Source organism: Entelurus aequoreus, linkage group LG05 (genome assembly GCF_033978785.1).
Source record: "Entelurus aequoreus isolate RoL-2023_Sb linkage group LG05, RoL_Eaeq_v1.1, whole genome shotgun sequence".
Taxonomy (NCBI): domain Eukaryota; kingdom Metazoa; phylum Chordata; class Actinopteri; order Syngnathiformes; family Syngnathidae; genus Entelurus; species Entelurus aequoreus.
This window is the reverse complement of record NC_084735.1, coordinates 83,082,277-83,103,433: the sequence shown is the minus strand read 5'-3', so window position 1 is coordinate 83,103,433 and position 21,157 is coordinate 83,082,277. Positions and strand designations below refer to the sequence as shown.

Here is a 21,157-nt window from a genome sequence, read left to right as displayed (position 1 = left end):
TTTTTGCGGCTTCTCTTAAATCGCGCGCGTGTGTGTGTGTGTGTGTGTGTGTGTGTGTGTGTGTGTGTGTGTGCATGCGCTCCCTGTGCGTGTGTGTGGACGATGCAAACACCAATTATTTTATATGGGCCGGTAAAAAAAATAAATTACATAAACTTTGTAAATGAAATATTTTGACTCAGGGGCCACATTGAGAGAAAAAAAGTGTCTGGGGGGGCCAAGGTGTATGTGAGAAAGAAAAAAAAATACACCTTTAGTTGTAAAAATCTGCCGTACAGTATGTGTGTTTGGGTCCCTTTTTTTTCAGGAACACTAAAAAGTCACAATGTCCGATAGAATTCTAAAAACATTATGACAGACCACCTCAAAAAAACGGAATGGAATTTTGCAGTTTTTCACTGAAGTGGGATTTACAATATTAACTTTGAACAATAAAACACTGAATATTAACAACATATGAACGTCGCTCCTCTTTTACTTCGGACCAGCTCCTCCATAGTTGTGTATGTTTTACAAAGCGAAACAAAAATGTAAAAAAAAAACCCAGCAAAATATGAATGCAAAGTGTAATAAATACCTACAAGTGTCATAAACCTACGAGTCATACCAAAGACTATAAAAATGGAACCCATTACCTCCCTGCTTGGCACTCAGCATCAAGGGTTGGAATTGGGGGTTAGATCACCAAAAATAATTCCCGGGCGCAGCACCGCTGCTGCCCACTGCTCCCCTCACCTCCCAGGGGGTGAAAAAGGGTGATGGGTCAAATGCAGAGGACAAATTTCACCACACCTAGTGTGTGTGTGACAATCATTGCTACTTTAACAATATGATGTTGATGTTAAAGGTCTAAAAAATAAATATGTAAAACGTCCATCGGACCGGATTGAATATTTTAACGGGCCGCATGTGAGAGGACATTCCCTGGGACACACGCACCCATTATATAGGCATGATGTTAATGTTAAAACTGTACTTTGTTGTACTGAGAGTTGCTTCTAATGTTAGTTGGCGTCATTACATAACTGCAAAACAATATAGATTATTTTTAAATGATCAATAGCTATTCATTTCCAAGTGACCATGCAAGCTCTTGTGATTTAGCTAAACAGATTGTTATGCTATCATTAGCCAATCCATTTTTTGCATTTAAAAATCTATGCGCTGTTTTTACTAGTAAAGTTCTACCTAAACAAGCCATTTTTTACATTTATAAAACTCTAAGCGCTGTTTTTACTAGTAAATTTCTACCTAAACAAGCCATTTCTTGCATTTAAAAAAACTATGCGCTGTTTCTACGAGTACATTTCTACCTAAACACGCCATTTTTTGCATTTAAAAAACTCTATGCGTTGTTTTTACTAGTAAATTTCTACCTAAAAATGGCATTAAAAAACTATGCGCTGTTTTTACTAGTAAATTTCTACCTATACACGCCATTTTTTACATTTAAAAAACTATGCGCTGTTTTTACTAGTAAATTTCTACCTAAATACGCCATTTTTTACATTTAAAAACTATGCGCTGTTTTTACTAGTAAATTTCTACCTAAATACGCCATTTTTTGCATTAAAAAACTGCTAGGTTTTTACTTGTAAATTTCTACATAAACACGCCATTTTTTACATTTAAAAACTCTATGCGCTGTTTTTACTAGTATATTTCTACATAAAAAAATGCAATTTTTTGCATTAAAAAACTATGCGCTGTTTTTACTAATAAATGTATACCTAAACACACCATTTTTTGCATTAAAAAAATTAAGCGCTGTTTTTACTATTAAATTTCTACCTAAACACGCCATTTTTTGCATTTAAAAAACTCTATGCGTTGTTTTTACTAGTAAATTTCTACCTAAAAATGGCATTAAAAAACTATGCGCTGTTTTTACTAGTAAATTTCTACCTAAACACGCATTTTTTGCATTTAAAAAAACTATGCGCTGTTTTTACTAGTAAATTTCTACCTAAACGCGCCATTTTTTTGCATTAAAAAAAAACCGCAATTTTTTGCATTTCAAAAACTATGCGCTGTTTTTACTAGTAAATTTCTAACTAAACAAGCAATTTTTTGTATTTAAAAAACTCTATGCTAGGTTTTTACTAGTAAATTTTGACCTAAACACGCCATTTTTTGCATTTAAAAAAAACACAATTTTTTGGATTTAAAAAACTATGTGCTGTTTTTACTAGAAATTTCTACCTGATTTTGATTGATTGAAACTTTTATTAGTAGATTGCACAGTACAGTACATATTCCGTACAATTGACCACTAAATGGTAACACCCGAATAAGTTTTTCAACTTGTTTAAGTCGGGGTCCACTTAAATTGATTCATGATACAGATATATACTATCATCATAATACAGTCATCACACAAGATAATCATCAGAGTATATACATTGAATTATTTACATTATTTACAATCCGGGGTGTGGGATGTGGAGGGGGGAGGGGTAGGTTTGGTTGATATCAACACTTCAGTCATCAACAATTGCATCATCAGAGAAATGGACATTGAAACAGTGTAGGACTGACTTCATAGGATATGTACAGCGAGCAGTGAACATAGAGAGAGAGATCAGAAAGCATAAAAATAAGTATCTACATTTGATTATTTACATTTGATTATTTACAATCTGGGGAGGTAGGATGTGGAAGGGAGGGTGTTAGTTTAAACACGTCATTTTTTGCATTTTAAAAAACTATGCACTGTTTTTACTAGAAATTTCTACCTAAACACGCAATTTTTTGCATTTAAAAAAACTCTATGCGCTGTTTTTACCAGTAAATTTCTATCTAAATATGCCATTTTTTGCATTTAAAAAACTCTATGCGCGGTATTTACTAGTAAATTTCTACCTAAACATGCCATTTTTTGCATTTTTTCCCCCCATTTATTTATTTATTTCAGGCAATGACAAAGAAGTACAAGTTGACAAAACATAATAATATAAATTAATATAGTGCATTTAAAAAACTATGCGCTGTTTTTACTAATGGGTGAGGGCCGACATCCGGGCAACTGAGCTACATACGGGTTCTTCAAGCCATAGCAACCAGACTGGCGTTGAAAACAAACCGTTGCCATTACTCTTTAACCTGTCGACCTACGCTGGTTAAACCCGTCATTCTGCCTCCAAAATGCCGAAAAACTGTGTTGTTTTTGGTTGTGCTAACCACAACTGGAAAAAGGGAAAACAAAGGTTGTATTATGTTCTGCCAAAGCGTGATAAAAGCCCACAGAGACGAGACAAATGGCTCGCAGCTTTACACTGTGAACACGAGGACGGTTCTCACTGGAGTCCCCCAAAGTCCCGGGTCGTGTGTTCGGATCACTTCGTTTCTGGTAAATATAAGGAACAAAAATCCACATTCTTAACCACAACTTGGCTATATGTCCGTGCTAATGTTGTACTTGTTGAATTTGTACCTTATAACGTTCGACAGCTGAAGTTGTTGTTGTACAAAAATAACATGCGGTATATACTATATAGTCTATAGCCTAGCTAGCTATTTTCGAAAACCGGACAACGAGAGGATACCAAAGGCAGCGTTAAGTTGGACACCACCGGGAAAATGTAAGCCAGGGCGGCCAAAGAACACCTGGCGAAGAACAGTTGAAGGGGAGCTGAAAGAGATGAAGCTTACATGGGGCGAGGCACAGAGACGAGCACAGCAGCGAGATGAATGGCGTCGAGTCGTCGAAGCCTTATTTCCCATCCGGGAAGAAGAGGATTAAGTTAAGTAAGTAATATACTATATAGTCTATAGCCTAGCTAGCTATTTTCGAAAACCGGTTTCGTTTAAATTTGCACTTAACAGTTGGGTTTTTAAAAACCAATAAACCCTATAATTTTCATGTTGCCATTCAATACATGTAGCCCTCAAATCTCTCAATATTTTATACACTAACACTTGATCTTGTTGTTGATAACTTCCGCGTCTCTTTCTTAGTAGCGCGCAGGCTAAGCTAACTAGCAAGCTAAGCTAAGCCTGAGAAGCTTTAAAGTTCACTGAGACGAGTCTGACGCAAATAATACATTTTCGTATTTTCACACGATATGCGAATAAGTAAAAATGCGTAAATGAAGGATTTAACGCCGACTTCCAAGCCACAACGCTCGTTAAATGCTTTTTCTGTCAATGCTGTGTTCGCTGTGAGCTGGTTTGTTTTCAACGAATTCCCGGTTGCTAGGGGATTGGTAGGCGGAAGTGACGTAGGTCCGCCCTCATCCATAGATTTCTACCTAAACACGCCATTTTTTGCATTTTTTTCCCACTTATTAAATTATTTTAGGTAATGACAAAGAAGTACAAGCTGACAAAACATAATAATATAAATTAATATAGTGCATTTAAAAAAGTATGCGCTGTTTTTACTAGTAAATTTCTACCTAAACACGCCATTTTTTGCATTTTAAAAAACGCAATTTTTTGGATTTAAAAAACTATGCACTGTTTTTACTAGACATTTCTAGCTGAACACGCCATTTTTTGCATTTAATAAACTCTATGCGCTGTTTTTACTAGTACATTTCTACCTAAAAATGGCATTAAAAAACTATGCGCTGTTTTTATTAGTAAATGTCTAGCTAAACACGCCAACTCTCCCGTACCAATGCGACATGTGGCCCCCCTCACCTTGTTGCTGTTTTTCAGGTACTTAATGAGCTTTTCCACCGCCCTCAGGCGGATCTCCTGGTCGGGTTTCACCAAGTCCCAGAAGAAGTCGAGGAATTCCCGGTTCTGCTGAAGGATTCCGAGCGTCCGCGCCGGCTCGGCCGCCTTCTCCTGGAGCTCCACCATGCCTGCTAGCATCTCACAGCACACGTGACGTCTATGCTTGGGGAAGACACGTGGGAGTTGGCGCAGGCGCGGTGGAGTATTTCCGGGTCAGCAAGTTTGAATGGGTGCAACTTTATTGAGCAACGCTAACGACAACCAGGAAGCGGTCTTTTTTTTTTTAAATAACACGGTACATGTTTACTACTCCGGATACTTTTACAAATAGTTACTTATTTACAGTATTGTTAAAAAAAATAAAACGGGCCAGTTGAAAAGCCACAAAGTACAGTCGTGCGAAATGTTATCACATTTTCATAACTGTTTAAAGCAGTGTTTGGGCTGGGTTTTGTACTTTGAATATTTAATGTTGTTACTTTACAATATATTTGTTATACATTTGTATTTCAATGCTTAGCTGTGGTCCTAAGAGCTGCAGCGGTACAGTTGTAATACACTTTTCCACCACTTGTGGCAGGAGTGACAATAACAAACAGGCAAAAGAAGTCTGGAGCTAAAGTCATTGAAGTTTCTTAAGCACAAAAATGATGACCAAAGTGGTGAAGCTGTATTTTCAATTGCATTTACATTTCATTGACAGTTTGGTTAACATATTCATTATTACTTATTTTAGCACCACACAATTGTAATTTGTTGTAATCAGTTATGAATCATTTTCTTATGCATTTGGTCAGTACTTATTTTTGTAATTAGCCTAGGTCGAAGGTTTATGTTATGTTACTAATAATGTTTGTAATTTATACATGCTTTCATATATTTTGACAAGGTTGTAAACTAAGTAGGTTAGATGTGATTATTGAATACTGATTCTGATAGATTCCTGAGCACAGCCACCGCTGCTGCTCACTGCTTCCCTCACCTCTCAGGGGGTGGAACAAGGGGATGGGTCAAATGCAGAGAGTAATTTCACCACACCAAGTGTGTGTGACTATTAGTGGTACTTTAACTTTACTATAAGATGACCAATTCCTTTGTAGTGTAAAAGTTAGGCCCTGCGGCCAAAAAGGTTAGGAGCCCTTGGTTTAGAGCAGGGGTCCCCAAACTATGGCCCGCGGGCCTGATTTGGGACTTCCAGCGTCCAAAATCAGGCCCGCGGGAAGTCCCAAGTATAAAAAAAATTAAAAATATATATTTTTAATTTTCTTATCTACTTTGTACAGCTTGCTACTCATGGTGTCTCCTAGCCGCTCAGGCAAATCATATTGTCTAAAAATGCATTTTCTCATCGATAACGTGACATAATCGCGCACGCGGAAAGTGCGCTATATATATCTAATATATATATATATATATATAGCTAATATATACACTACCGTTCAAAAGTTTGGGGTCACATTGAAATGTCCTTATTTTTCAAGGAAAAGCACTGTACAATGAAGATAACTTTAAACTAGTCTTAACTTTAAAGAAATACACTCTATACATTGCTAATGTGGTAAATGACTATTCTAGCTGCAAATGTCTGGTTTTCTACATAGGTGTATAGAGGCCCATTTCCAGCAACTATCACTCCAGTGTTCTAATGGTACAATATGTTTGCTCATTGGCTCAGAAGGCTAATTGATGATTAGAAAACCCTTGTGCAATCATGTTCACACATCTGAAAACAGTTTAGCTCGTTACAGAAGGTACAAAACTGACCTTCCTTTGAGCAGATTTGAGTTTCTGGAGCATCACATTTGTGGGGTCAATTAAACGCTCAAAATGGCCAGAAAAAGAGAACTTTCATCTGAAACTCGACAGTCTATTCTGGTTCTTAGAAATGAAGGCTATTCCACAAAATTGTTTGGGTGACCCCAAACTTTTGAACGGTAGTGTATATATCTAATTATATATATATATAGCTAATATATATATATATACACAGCCCGGCCCCCGGCCAAATTGTTTTAACCCAATGCGGCCCCCGAGTCAAAAAGTTTGGGGACCCCTGGTTTAGAGTGTACTTTATTTTTCTGCAATTTTATTCATTAAAAGTGTGCAGAGACATCGCTCCTCTCATACCGCAAACACAGATTCAATTTAAGGGTTACCCATAAAAATCAAACTGTGATTTAAGTGAATGAATTTCTAACATTTCATCTTGCTATAAAAAGATCCTCTTTTATTAAAACTTCATTCCCCTCCCAGCAAACAGAGTGCGACAGGGGGCGTTCAAAAGCATCAGTCATTGGACAGGAGCAGCCAGCACGGCGTCCAGGGCGTTCTGAGCGTCCATGATCTGCTGATGCAGCCTCTGCTTCATGGCCTCGTTCTGGGCCTTCTTCAGCATGTCCCGCATGTCACTGATGGCCGCCCGGTAACCGGGGGCGTTGTGAAACACTCGGATGGCTTTGTCGCCGCTGCACGCCAGGAAGCGGCCGCTGACGTCGAACCGGAGGTCCGTGATCTCCTCGCTGTGCACGCCGAGCAGCAGCTCCTCCTGCTGCCCGGTGGAGGCGCTGTACATGGTCACGTTGCAGCCGTCGCTGATGGCCGCCACCCGGCCGTCGGGTGACAACGCCGCTCGGCTGCCCTCCGACGTCTTGCATGGAACGGTTCTGAGGAGGTAAGGATCCTGCTGCTTTTTGTACTCCACGTTCGTGTTCCACAGCTTCCACGTTCCGTCTTTGGACACGGTCAGCATTCTGAATAATGAGAAGAAAGTCTGATGAGGTATGTAACGATATAAACATTTCATATCACAGTTATTGTATGTGCTCAAAAAGTACTTATACACTAAAATAGATTTCACAATGTGTTTTTTTTTAAATAACTAAAATTAGGGATGTCCGATAATATTGGGCTGCCGATATTATCAGCCGATAAATGCTTTAAAATGTAATATCGGAAATTATCGGTATCGGTTTCATAATTATCGGTATCAATTTCTGAAAGTAAAATGTATGACGTTTTAAAACGCCGCTGTGTACACGGACGTAGGGAGAGGTACAGTGCCAATAAACCTTAAAGGCACTGCCTTTGCGTTCGTGCCGTCCGAGTCACATAATATCTACCGGCTGTTTTCATCACAAATTAATGCAATGCATACTTGGTCAACAGCCATACAGGTCACACTGAGGGTGGCCGTATAAACAACTTTAACACTGTTACAAATATGCGCCACACTGTGAACCCACACCAAACAAGAATGACAAACACATTTCGGGAGAACATCCGCACCATAACACAACATAAACACAACAGAACAAATACCCAGAATCCCTTGCAGTACTTACTCTTCTGGGACGCTACAATATAAACCCCCCCGCTACCCCCTACCCCTACCCACCCCAACCCTGCCCACTTCAACCTCCTCATAGTCTCTCTCAGGGAGAGCATGTCCCAAATTCCAAGCTGCTGTTTGGATAGATAGATAGATAGTACTTTATTGATTCCTTCAGCAGAGTTCCCTCAGGAAAATTTAAATTTCAGCAGCAGTGTACAGAATTGAGATCGAATTTAAAAAGTAAAAAGTAAATAATGGGGGTATAAAGGCAAACAGAATGGAAAAATATTACAATGAGAATAAAAATAAAAAGCAACAATGAGAATAAAAATATAACAGTAAAATAAGAATATAAGAGAAACTAGGCAGTAGTGACCATGTTATGAAAAAGTATAGCACTTTTATTGTTTTGAGGCATGTTAAAAAAATAATGCACTTTGTGACTTCAATAATAAATATGGCAGTGCCATGTTGGCACTTTTTTCCATAACTTGAGTTGATTTATTTTGGAAAACCTTGTTACATTGTTTAATGCATCCAGCGGGGCATCACAACAAAATTAGGCATAATAATGTGTTAATTCCACAACTGTATATATCGGTATCAGTTGATATCGGTATCGGTAATTAAGAGTTGGACAATATCGGAATATCGAATATCGGTAAAAAAGCCATTATTGGACATCTCTAACTAAAATAGATAAACTGTTAGAAAACCCTCCATTTTGCATGTTTTGTGTTTCTTATTATTCACTAGTCCTACTCTGTTCAGGGGTCCAAGAACGCACCTTAAAAACAAGTATAAAACGATCTCTCTCTAGTTTCAATGTACACAATCAAATATCTTAGCTGCTCAGACAGTAATGTGTTCATATGAGTTGAGATTGGGGCATGTCGTTTTTTTAAATGGAGAAAGACGTTAATGTCTCTTGTGTTCATGTTAGCATTTAAGCTAGCGAGCTGGCGCCAGTCAGTCTGTGAGCAGTGTGGGTCATCTTCCCTTAAAAAAGTAATTAAGTAATTGAGTTTGTAACTCAGATAAGTCTTTGTAAGAGTAATTAGTTACTCAGTAAAGTAACTGATGTTATTTTTCCTTTCGTTATTTTATACGCTATTAAGTCAAATAACACCTTTAACGTCAAAGATGTTTATACAACCTATTGAAGGATAACACCTCCCACCCACTACACTCGGACCTTGCAGAGAGAATGAGCACGTTCAGTGGAAGGCTCAGACTCCCAAAATGCGACACGGAACGACACAGGAGGTCCTTCATACCGACAGCCATCAGACTGTATAATGCACATGTTCCTTGACTGCACTTAAATGTAGAGTATATGTAGAATATATTTATATATTATATATATATTACATTATTTATAATTACTATTGTCTATTGTGAGCTAACTGTGGTGCTGAATTTCCCCCAGGGATCAATAAAGTACTTTCTATTCTATTCTATAAAAACACTACATACGGTATTTTAGAACATTTGGCATTTATCTGAACTGTGCCATATGATAAGCATTGAAATAAAAATGTATAACAAATATATTGTAAAGTAACATTAAATATTGAAAGTACAAAACCCAATTCATAAAAAAAACACAAAGGAACATTTGGCCTTGAAGTAGTACAATTCTCCGCACATGTAGAGCAAAATACAGCCTGAAAGAACTTATATAAAACTGAGCAAGTTTTGGGCAAATAAATGACATGCATTCAAGTAAAATGTTTAAAAAGGTTCCCGGATGACATTCTGACAATAAAGGTGATACTAACTGTCGGGAGTAATACCGCAAGTATCAATATTACCATTTATGGTTGCATCCCTAGTCTGAATAAACACGTCATCTGAAAAACTAATATGCTCTTCGGCAGGGCTGTTTTTACGTCCAACGCCAGCTACAGATCCATCGTGGAGGATGTTGGTCGATATCAAATCGTTAGACCCCTATTGCACACATACCACCATTCATAGGTAACAACTAAACAAAAACACCATCTTAACCCCCACATAAACCGCGGCAACGGCCTGCGCAATGTTCCACACCATCGTCCGTTGGGCGGCCAGAGACAGGAACAGACCCAACAAAGAGACCCAGGGAGCCCACTCCGTCCTAGGCTGCCCACCAGCCCAACGCCTGGTCGGCACGGATTAGTCAGCATATTAGGGATGTCTTCCGACGGTCAAATTATCAAAAAAAAACGTGATTGATAACTGCACTTTGATGAACTCACGGACTGACTAGCACCAGCTCGCAAGCTTAAATGCTAACATGAAAACAAGAGAAATTAATGTTTTTTTTTCCTTTTGGTTGGCGACCCTTTGGGACTGTGTGACAAGTAGAGATGTCCGATAATATCGGCCGATAAATGCTTTAAAATGTAATTTCGGAAATTATCGGTATCATTTTTTTTTTTTTTTATGTTTTATTAAATCAACATAAAAAACACAAGATACACTTACAATTAGTACACCAACCCAAAAAACCTCCCTCCCCCCATTTACACTCATTCACACAAAAGGGTTGTTTCTTTCTGTTATTAATATTCTGGTTCCTACATTATATATCAATATATATCAATACAGTCTGCAAGGGATACAGTCCGTAAGCACACATGATTGTGCGTGCTGCTGCTCCACTAATAGTACTAACCTTTAACAGTTAATTTTTCTCATTTTCATTAATTACTTGTTTCTATGTAACTGTTTTTATATTGTTTTACTTTCTTTTTTATTCAAGAAAATGTTCTTAATTTATTTATCTTATTATATTGTATACATTTTTAAAAAAAGGACCTTATCTTCACGATACCTGGTTGTCCAAATTAGGCATAATAATGTGTTAATTCCACGACTGTATATATCGGTAACGGTTGATATCGGTATCGGTAATTAAGAGTTGGACAATATCGGAATATCGGATATCGGCAAAAAGCCATTATCGGACATCCCTATTGACAAGGGGTGGCACTTTTGTGAGTTCTGCGGTGCTTTTTTGTGAACTTCTGGATCTGCCTCCCGGGAGCCTTTTGGCCATGGAGACCAGCTGCTGGGTCTCTGTCACACCAAAGTCCGTTTGGAGAGACTGGAGGAGATGTGGAGGAAGAGACGCCGGGAAGGACGGGCTTCACAGTGTCTCGGCTGAATGAGCATGTATCGGACACCTCGGTCTCCTTAGACGCATCCTCGCTCATCCATCCATGCGGACTGGACACTGGCCTAGAGTTGGTGGGCGGCCGAGGGTGGAGTCGACTCTCTTGGTTGCTTTGTTGGCTCAGCTCCTGTCTCTGGCCATGCTCCCCCCACCCCTGCAGACGATGGCGTGGAACACCGCAGAGGACACCACAGTGTATACACTACCATTCAAAAGTTTGGGGTCACATTGAAATGTCCTTATTTTTGAAGGAAAAGCACTGTACTTTTCAATGAAGATAACTTTAAACTAGTCTTAACTTTAAAGAAATACACTCTATACATTGCTAATGTGGTAAATGACTATTCTAGCTGCAAATGTCTGGTTTTTGGTGCAATGTCTACATAGGTGTATAGAGGCCCATTTCCAGCAACTATCACTCCAGTGTTCTAATGGTACAATGTGTTTGCTCATTGGCTCAGAAGGCTAATTGATGATTAGAAAACCCTTGTGCAATCATGTTCACACATCTGAAAACAGTTTAGCTCGTTACAGAAGCTACAAAACGGACCTTCCTTTGAGCAGATTGAGTTTCTGGAGCATCACCTTTGTGGGGTCAATTAAACGCTCAAAATGGCCAGAAAAAGAGAACTTTCATCTGAAACTCGACAGTCTATTCTTGTTCTTAGAAATGAAGGCTATTCCACAAAATTGTTTGGGTGACCCCAAACTTTTGAACGGTAGTGTATGTTATATATTTTTAATTTTTTAGTTGTTTTACTATTGTGGCTGTGTGTAGAAGTGGCTGGTTGCATCAGCTCTGCTCTTCTAATGTCCTTTTTGTTCTTTGACGTTTCCCTCTTACACACATGTTTTTGTGTGCTATGGCTAAGAGGTTCTTTTTTTCTTCCTTGGCCTCAGTCTGGACCTCCTCTCCAGGGGCCCAGGCATAGACTGCATTTTTTTCTCTCACCTCCCCTTCCTCCCTGTTTTTTCACCATTTTTGTAAGGGGCGCCGGAAGTTGGCAGACCCGTCAGCGATCCTGTTCGGTCTCCCTGTAATGTTGGTCTGATCTTGAATGGGATTGTGCTGAAAATGTTAATTTCCCCTCGGGGATTGTTCAAGTATTTCTATTTCTGATTCTGATATAAACACATTACTGTTGGAGTAACTAAGATATACAATTGGGTACATTAAACCTGAGTGATCAAGGATTACGAGACGGAGGTGTTTTTACGGTGCGTTCAAGGACTGTTGAACAGAGTAGGCTGCACAAAGCCTGCCAGAAATAAGTAATAGATTATATTTGTTACATTACCTTTGAGAGTCATTGGAGAAAGCAAACGCGTGGACTCCCGCCGAGTGTCCCTTCAGTTCAAAGGCTCGCGCCACCTCTCTGAACTCGCCCGTCTTCCCGAAACACACCTCCCACACTTTGACGTCAGGCGTGAAGCCGCAACACGCCACAAACCTGCGCACGGCAGAGGACGAGGAGAAGGCGGTGGTGGTTAGGAGGCAATACGAAAACCGACCTGCCACACGGGGAAACAGCGGCGTAAGAATTGGTCATCTGGTTGGTGTTGATGGAGGCCAGTAATTCTCCTCTCAGGTCCCAGATGTTGATGTTGGTGTCGCATGAGGCGCTCATGATGAAAGTGCCTGCAGGAAACGAGACGGTCAGAAGGTGTGAAATATTGAAATATTCTCTCGGTTTTTACCCGTCTCTGCGATGCCGATGTTGAGGATGCAGGCCTTGTGTTTGGGCGGGAAGTCGTCGGCGGCCCCTTTGAAGCCCATGGTGCCGTCCTCCTTCCGGCTCATCTTGAAGACTCGGATCGTGTCCCCGTTGGCGAGCCAGGTGATAAAGGCCTTGGAGTCCGGGCTGAAACGGACCAGCGTGGCGTGGTCAAAGTCCACGTTGGCCCGCATACACTTGTGCTCTCGCTCCAGGAAGTCTTTGGTGCTCCAGATCCGCACGGTGCGGTCGTCGGCACAGGACGCTAAGTACTTGCCGTTGCTGCTGAAATCCAGGCACGTCACATTGCCGCTGTGGCCCTGAAGGACGCAGATAGTTGACTTGAGCTTATCACGATACAGGCCTGGGCGATACATCGATTTTGTTGATAAATTCCAAGTTTTTTAGTTGCAGACGATTAAAAAAATACTTTTTCTCCTCCCCACGAACTTCCGTAGCCATTGCCCAACCCCTTACTTCCTTAGAGGAGATTCAAAATGGTAGAGCGAGACGTTTATTCCAAAGAAAAGAAAAGTGTTGTCAGTAGTTTGGTTTTGCGGCAACAGGCGTGGAACAACTGAGTGCACGCTGCAAAGTTTGTTTCAACAGGGCAGCAGCACAAACTTATTCCAGCATCTGAAACCGAAGCCTTCAGTCGAGTGCGGGAAATACAACTCTTTAGGAGGCGAACAAGATCGCAACAACAAACTCCAATTAAAAAGCATCTCACTACAGAGGAATCATTTATACAGGATAATACCATGTATGATGAGAAAGAAGCACAATGCACAGAAGGATTACTAAAGCAGTCGCTCTGCACACCACCAAGATGTGTGAATGGAAAAGCCTCCGTTTATCCACTTACTAAAACTATTACATTGTCTTATCAATGTTTTACTTGATTATTTATTTGCATACAAGGTATACTACATTTTTATTGACAGAAGTATTTAATTTAGAGATGTCCGATAATATCGGCCTGCCGATATTATCGGCCGAAATATGCGTTAAAATGTAATATTGGAAATTATCGGTATCGTTTTTTTTTTATTATCGGTATCGTTTTTTTTTTTTTTTTTTATTAAATCAACATAAAAAACACAAGATACACTTACAATTAGTGCACCAACCCAAAAAACCTCCCTCCCCCATTTACACTCATTCACACAAAAGGGTTGTTTCTTTCTGTTATTAATATTCTGGTTCCTACATTATATATCAATATATATCAATACAGTCTGCAAGGGATACAGTCCGTAAGCACACATGATTGTGCGTGCTGCTGGTCCACTAATAGTACTAACTTTTAACAGTTAATTTTACAAATTTTCATTCATTACTAGTTTCTATGTACCGGTAACTGTTTTTATATTGTTGTACTTTCTTTTTTATTCAAGAAAATGTTTTTAATTTATTTATCTTATTTTACTAATTTTTAAAAAAAATACCTTATCTTCACCATACCTGGTTGTTCAAATTAGGCATAATAATGTGTTAATTCCACGACTGCATATATCGGTTGATATCGGTATCGGTAATTAAAGAGTTGGACAATATCGGAATATCGGATATCGGCAAAAAGCCATTATCGGACATCCCTAATTTTATTCAAGACAGAAGTTTTAAGTTTGCACTTTATCAATCTCAATGTTGGAGATGAGTATATTTATTTGTAGGGCTGCAACAACTAATTGATTAAAATCGATTATAAAAATAGTTCGCGATTAATTTAGTCATCGATTCGTTGGATCTATGTTATGCGCAGAGGCTACTTTATTTTTTTATAAACCTTTATTTATAAACTGCAACATTTACAAACAGCTGAGAAACAATAATCAAAATCAGTAAGGTGCCAGTATGCTGTTTTTTTCTCAATAAAATACTGGAAAGGATAGAAATGTAGTTTGTCTCTTTTGTCCGATTATTAATCGAAGTACCGGTAATAATCGACAGATTAATCGATTATCAAATTAGTTGTTAGTTGCATCCCTATTTATTTGCATGCAATGTGCAATGTTTTTGTTTTTAATCCAAGACAGAACTATTTCTTCCCAAGGGAAGCTTTTAATTTAGTTATTTTGAAAATTATTTCATAAAAAGTACAAATTCATATCTGGTATTACAATTTGCTAAGAGTAAGATGCAGTGATATTTCAAATTACTAGTTTCGGATATAAAAAACCCAACCTGTTTTATTTAAAAAGTACGGGGGAAATGTTGAATTTTTTTGTGAATAAAATTGGAGATTTTATTTTTAGGCCGTATCACAATAATATGCAGTGTTCGTGAAAGGAAGGTTATGTATGCTATTTGCTGTGCATGCAGCGTACCTTCAGTGAGGCGGCCAACAGTGGATGGCTGAAGTTGTGCTGTGAAGGCTTCTCTTTACGACTGCGCTGCTGCTGCTTGTCCTGCTTTTGTTTCTTTGCCGCAACACTCTTTGTGACGCTGACTTCAGCTGGAACACAAAACACAGCAGGTCTCACGGTTTTATTCACATTTGTCACACGTGCGGAATAAGTATAATTTTTTACACATTTTTAGTTTTTTTATCATTTATGATTTTTATGTTAAAGCGTCTGAATAAGTATAATTTTTTACACATTTGTAGTTTTTTTTATCATTTATGATTTTTATGTTAAAGGTTTTCACTTTTTGAGGCTGTATGTAGAACTGGCACAGCTGAGGTGGCAGCAGGTTGCATCAGCTCTGTGCTACTTTAACGTCTCCGATGTCCTTTGTCTTCTTTAATGTTTCCCTCTTTTGTTCTTTGTGGACTTTTGGACGGAAGGATCGTACTGATTACAGCGCAGATTAAATGGCGGACTCGCGCATAGGGATGATGTTCGTTAAGAAATTATCGATGTTGATGCCATTATCGAATCTCTTATCGAATCCAGATGGGTTGTTGTGTGTGCACCTTGTGTGTGCGCTGAGTTCCAAAAGCCGTAGATGTTATGTGACTGGGCCCGCACGCTGTTTATATGGGAGGAAAGGCGGACGTGACTGAGGACAGCATGCGGACGTTAAAGAGTGAAGGTTTCAGGTGAAAGACGACGCTAAAGGCACGCCCCCAGTGAGCATATAGTGCTGCGAAGTGCGTTGTAAATAAAAAACAAATACATCACCAATAGAGATGTCCGATAATATCGGACTGCCGATATTGTCGGCCGATAAATGCTTTAAAATGTAATATCGGAAATTATCCTTTCCATCTTTTGTAACTGAGCTATTGTGTGGAACAGTTTCCCTTGTGGATCAATAAAGTTTGTCTAAATCTATTAGTTTGTTTGTGTTCTTAAGTTGTACTTGATATGCCTAAATATACTGTAACTACGAAGACCCGATTGTGTAAATAAACTAACGTCATATTAAGTTCTAGTAATAAATAGTGATTGTTGTTCCAATCCACCGCATTTTCACTGTGGATTTCCACTGCAGAAACTAAAAGCTTAAAGGCCTACTGAAATGAATTTTTTTTATTTAAACGGGGATAGCAGATCCATTCTATGTGTCATACTTGATCATTTTGCGATATTGCCATATTTTTGCTGAAAGGATTTAGTAGAGAACATCGACGATAAAGTTGCAACTTTTGGTCGCTGATAAAAAAAGCCTTGCCTGTACCGGAAGTAGCGTGACGTCACAGGAGGAAGGACTCCTCAAAATTTCCCATTGTTTTCAATGCAGCTAGAGCGATTCGGACCGAGAAAGCGACGATTACGATACCCCATTAATTTGAGCGAGGATGAAAGATTTGTGGATGAGGAACATTAGAGTGAAGGACTAGAATGCAGTGCAAGACATATCTTTTTTCGCTCTGACCGTAACTTAGGTACAAGCTGGCTCATTGGATTCCACACTCTCTCCTTTTTCTATTGTGGATCACGGATTTGTATTTTAAACCACCTCGGATACTATATCCTCTTGAAAATGAGAGTCGAGAACGCGGAATGGACATTCACCGTGACTTTTATCTCCACGACAATACATCGGCGAATCTCTTTAGCTACTGAGCTAACATGATAGCATCGGGCTCAAATGCAGATGGAAACAAAATAAATAAATCCCTGACTGGAAGGATAGACAGAAGATCAACAATACTATTAAACCATGGACATGTAACTACACGGTTAATAATCCCCAGCCTGGCAAAGCTTAACAATGCTGTTGCTAACGACGCCATTGAAGCTAACTTAGCAACGGGACCTCACAGAGCTATGACAAAAACATTAGCGCTCCACCTACGCCAGCCCTCATCTGCTCATCAACACCCGTGCTCACCTGCGTTCCAGCGATCGACGGAAGGACGAAGGACTTCACCCGATCATCCGTGCGGTTGGCGGCTAGCGTCGGCTAGCGCGTCTGCTATCCAAGTAAGTCCTCCTGGTTGTGTAGCTACAGCCAGCCGCTAATACACAGATCCCACCTAGAGCTTTCTTCTTTGCAGTCTTCATTGTTCATTAAACAAATTGCAAAAGATTCACCAACACAGATGTCCAGAATACTGTGGAATTTTGAAATGAAAACAGAGCTTTTTTGTATTGTATTCAATGGGGTACCAATACTTCCGTATCAACCGTTGACGTCACGCGCATACGCCATCATATCTAGACGTTTTCAACCGGAAGGGTGGCGGGAAATTTAAAATTGCACTTTATAAGTAAACCCGGCCGTATTGGCATGTGTTGCAATGTTAAGATTTCATCATTGATATATAAACTATCAGACTGCGTGGTCGGTAGTACTGGGTTTTAGTAGGCCTTTAAGTGCTTTTTTCCACACGGATGACAACATTATGGCGTCCTTGGTGCTATTTGTTAACATTAAAAAAATATCCTTAATAGTATTATTAAACTTGAATACATCTGTTTTAGACTCACCATAGTTGAGCCTAAAAGTCATACCAAAGCCTACAAAAAAATGGCACCAATTACCTCCCTGCTTGGCACTCGGCATCAAGGGTTGGAATTGGGGGTTAAATCCCCAAATGATTCCAGAGCGTGGCGCATACTGCTGCTCACTGCTCCCCTCACCTCCCAGGGGGTGTACATGGGGATGGGTCAAATGCAGAGGACAAATTTCACATTTCAATCTTTGGCACTTTAACTTAACTAAACTCAAACTAAAAGAGTCAGCTTGTGTAGAGCGATAACAGCCCCTACCACCCAGAAAGAAATAGAGCTTTTGTTCTAAACAGATAAGGCTTTCTCCACAGAAAGGGAGTACATTATACTCCCAGTAGACATTCCAGCGCCTTCAAGGTGAAACATAGTTTACTAATTAACATAAGGTAAAAACCCAAAGTGTACATTTGGGAAAATAATAGCAGCTTTAAACATGACCATGGACAACTAAATAACACTTAATATATGCATTCTCCACAAACCCAACAACATTTAGCAACATTGTCTAGCTGACGATGAGATAAAATATGAACTTCAAACAAATTACAACAACGCCAGATAAGAATTGTAGATGACAGACAAATATTTGTACCAGGAAATCAACATAATGTCTCTGTCCTTTGTGTTTTTTAATGTTTCCATAAGTTTGAAGTGGGGATGTCCGATAATAATTTTCACACACACAAGTGAATACAAAGCATACTTGGTCAACAGCCATACAGGTCACACTGGGGGTGGCCGTATAAAGAACTTTAACACTTGCAAATATGCGCCACACTGTGAACCCTCACCAAACAAGAATGACAAACATTTCGGGAGAACATCCGCACCGTAACACAACATAAACACAACGGAACAAATACCCAGAACCCCTTGCAGCACTAACTCTTCCGGGACGCTACAATATACCGCCCACCTCAACCTCCTCAGAGCAGGGCAGATTGAGACCAGTTTATAATTTCCTGTTATACAGTATGCCAGGCAGTCTTGCACTAAATGAGGACTATGTTATTGTTTACTTTATTACTCTGGTATACTCTGGACTGAAGCTGTGTGCCTTCATTGTTTTTGTAGCTGTTGTTTTGAGGCATGTTTAAAAAAAAATTAAAAATAATGCACTTTGTGAAAGTCAAAGTATAGCATTTCCCATAGTTGTAGTGGGTATCAGGATTATTTCAGGGAGAGCATGTCCCAAATTCCAAGCTGCTGTTTTGAGGCATGTTAAAAAAAATAATGCACTTTGTGACTTCAATAATAAATATGGCAGTGCCATGTTGGTATTTTTTTCCATAACTTGAGTTGATTTATTTTGGAAAACCTTGTTACATTGTTTAATGCATCCAGCGGGGCATCACAACAAAATTAGGCATAATAATGTGTTAATTCCACGACTGTATATATCGGTATCGGTTGATATCGGAATCGGTAACTAAGAGTTGGACAATATCGGAATATCGGCAAAAAAGCCATTATCGGACATCTCTAGTTTGAAGTGAAAGCCATTCAGTTGACTACCTCTTGAAGCTCATCGAGAGAATGCCAAGAGTGTGCGAAAAAGTAATCAGAGCAAAAGGGACGGCGTGGCGCGGTTGGGAGAGTGGCTGTGCTGTCCTAGCAACCTGAGGGTTCCTGGTTCGATCCCCAGCTTCTACCAACCTAGTCAAGTCCGTTGTGCAAGACACTTCACCCTTGCTCCTGATGGGTCGTGGTTAGCCCCATCAGTGTGTGAATGTGTGTGTGAATGGGTGAATGTGGAAATAGTGTCAAAGCGCAGTATCGAACACAGGACCTTCGTATTGTGACGCAGATGCAGTAACCCCACCGTGCTGCCAACTAATTAGAACAAAATTGTAGATGACAGACAAATATTTGCACGAGGAAAACAACATAATGTCTCTGTACTTTGTGTTCTTTAGTGTTTCCCTCTTGTTTCCATAAGTTTGTGCCTTGTTCTTTGTGGACTTTTGGAGCCTGCACTGCAACCAACTGAAATGTCATTGTTTTATGATCGAGCTACTGTGTGTCAAACAATGTCCCTTGTGGATCAATAAAGTCCAAACAATATAAAAATATGAACACCACATCAACAAAAAAACATTATACTGGTGAAAGTGATCAAAAATATCGTTACACTGTATGCTTCCACCTGTAAGGACTTTTTATATTTGCACATTAAAAAGCAAATAAGCTACTTTTAATTTTGTTGAATGTTAAAAGTTTTAAATGTTTACATTGTTACAGAATATTTAGTCATGTTGTTGTCAATGTTGACTGAGTGGCCATACTTCTTTTTTTTTTGTAAATAAAAGCCATGCCTTTTGAAAAAACTGGCCTACATTTATTTTTTCATATTCATTTTGAATAAAAAAATAATCTATAGATTAACCGATTAATCGAAAAAAAATAATCTATAGATTAATCGATAGAAAAATAATCGTTAGCGGCAGCCTTAATGAATACCATGAATTGATTAACGTGGACCCCCACTTAAACAAGTTGAAAAACTTATTCGGGTGTTACCATTTAGTGGTACGGAATGTGTACTGTACTCTGCAATCTACTAATAAAAGTTTCAATCAATCAAAAACGCTAGTATCGGCCTATAAATCGCTATCATCTGTGTGGTATGGAAACAATCTGGAATTTATTATTTGAATTTTGCAACGATTTTCCCAAAAAGGCAGTTTTATGTTACTTCGTCTTGTTAGTTAGTCAAAGTTAATTAATATGGTTAAAATCACTCGGAATAATTTGATGACGGGCATATTCCAACAAGCTAACGTCACAACAACAGCTAGCTAGCCTAGCTAGCAATAGCATGGCTCGTACCGGCACACTCGCTCGTCTGCTCCGCTTCCTCTCGTAGTTCTTCTTTCCTTTTCCCCACGGCGAACGCCACCAACACCACCAGAGCGCCCAGCAACAAAGTCAACGCGACCAAGGCGACCATCTCCATCTCTCTGCACTTTCTTTCTGCCACGTAATTTGATTCCAGCCGCCAACGAGCTCTTTAAGGACGGTTAGCTGTGTCGCCACCTGCAGGCCCGGCGGATAACTGCACGGCAAATAATGAGTAGCTCATCTGTAATATAATAATAATAATAATTAGAGATGTAAAGTGTAATATCGGAAATTTTCGGTATCGGGTTTTTATTATCGGTATCGTTTTTTGTTTGTATTGTTTTGTATTAAATCAACATAAAAAAACACAAGATACACTTACAATTAGTGCACCAACCCAAAAAACCTCACTCCCCCATTTACACTCATTCACACAAAAGGGTTGTTTCTTTCTGTTATTAATATTCTGGTTCCTACATTATATATCAATATATATCAATACAGTCTGCAAGGGATACAG

At 39.2% G+C, this 21,157-nt stretch overlaps 2 protein-coding genes across 2 annotated transcripts in view; both read right to left on the bottom strand.

Moving 5' to 3' along the window:
- The window catches only part of mybbp1a (MYB binding protein (P160) 1a), a 52,213-nt gene extending 47,330 nt beyond the window's left edge, over nt 1–4,883 (bottom strand). Inside the window, exon 1 of the mRNA XM_062049064.1 lies at nt 4,645–4,883. Coding sequence (XP_061905048.1) covers nt 4,645–4,821 — 177 coding nt within the window. The 5' untranslated portion in view covers nt 4,822–4,883. The remainder of the gene's footprint in view (nt 1–4,644) is intronic.
- Nucleotides 4,884–6,728: 1,845 nt separating this feature from the next.
- On the bottom strand, nt 6,729–20,830 carry tbl2 (transducin beta like 2). The gene is made up of 6 exons (XM_062046558.1): nt 20,626–20,830; nt 15,220–15,347; nt 12,873–13,209; nt 12,687–12,813; nt 12,473–12,625; nt 6,729–7,433 (listed from the first exon to the last, which is right to left on the bottom strand). Exons 1-6 carry the CDS (start codon nt 20,750–20,752, stop codon nt 6,974–6,976), a joined length of 1,332 nt encoding a protein of 443 aa, XP_061902542.1. The 5' UTR covers nt 20,753–20,830; the 3' UTR covers nt 6,729–6,973.
- Nucleotides 20,831–21,157: the final 327 nt, after the last annotated feature.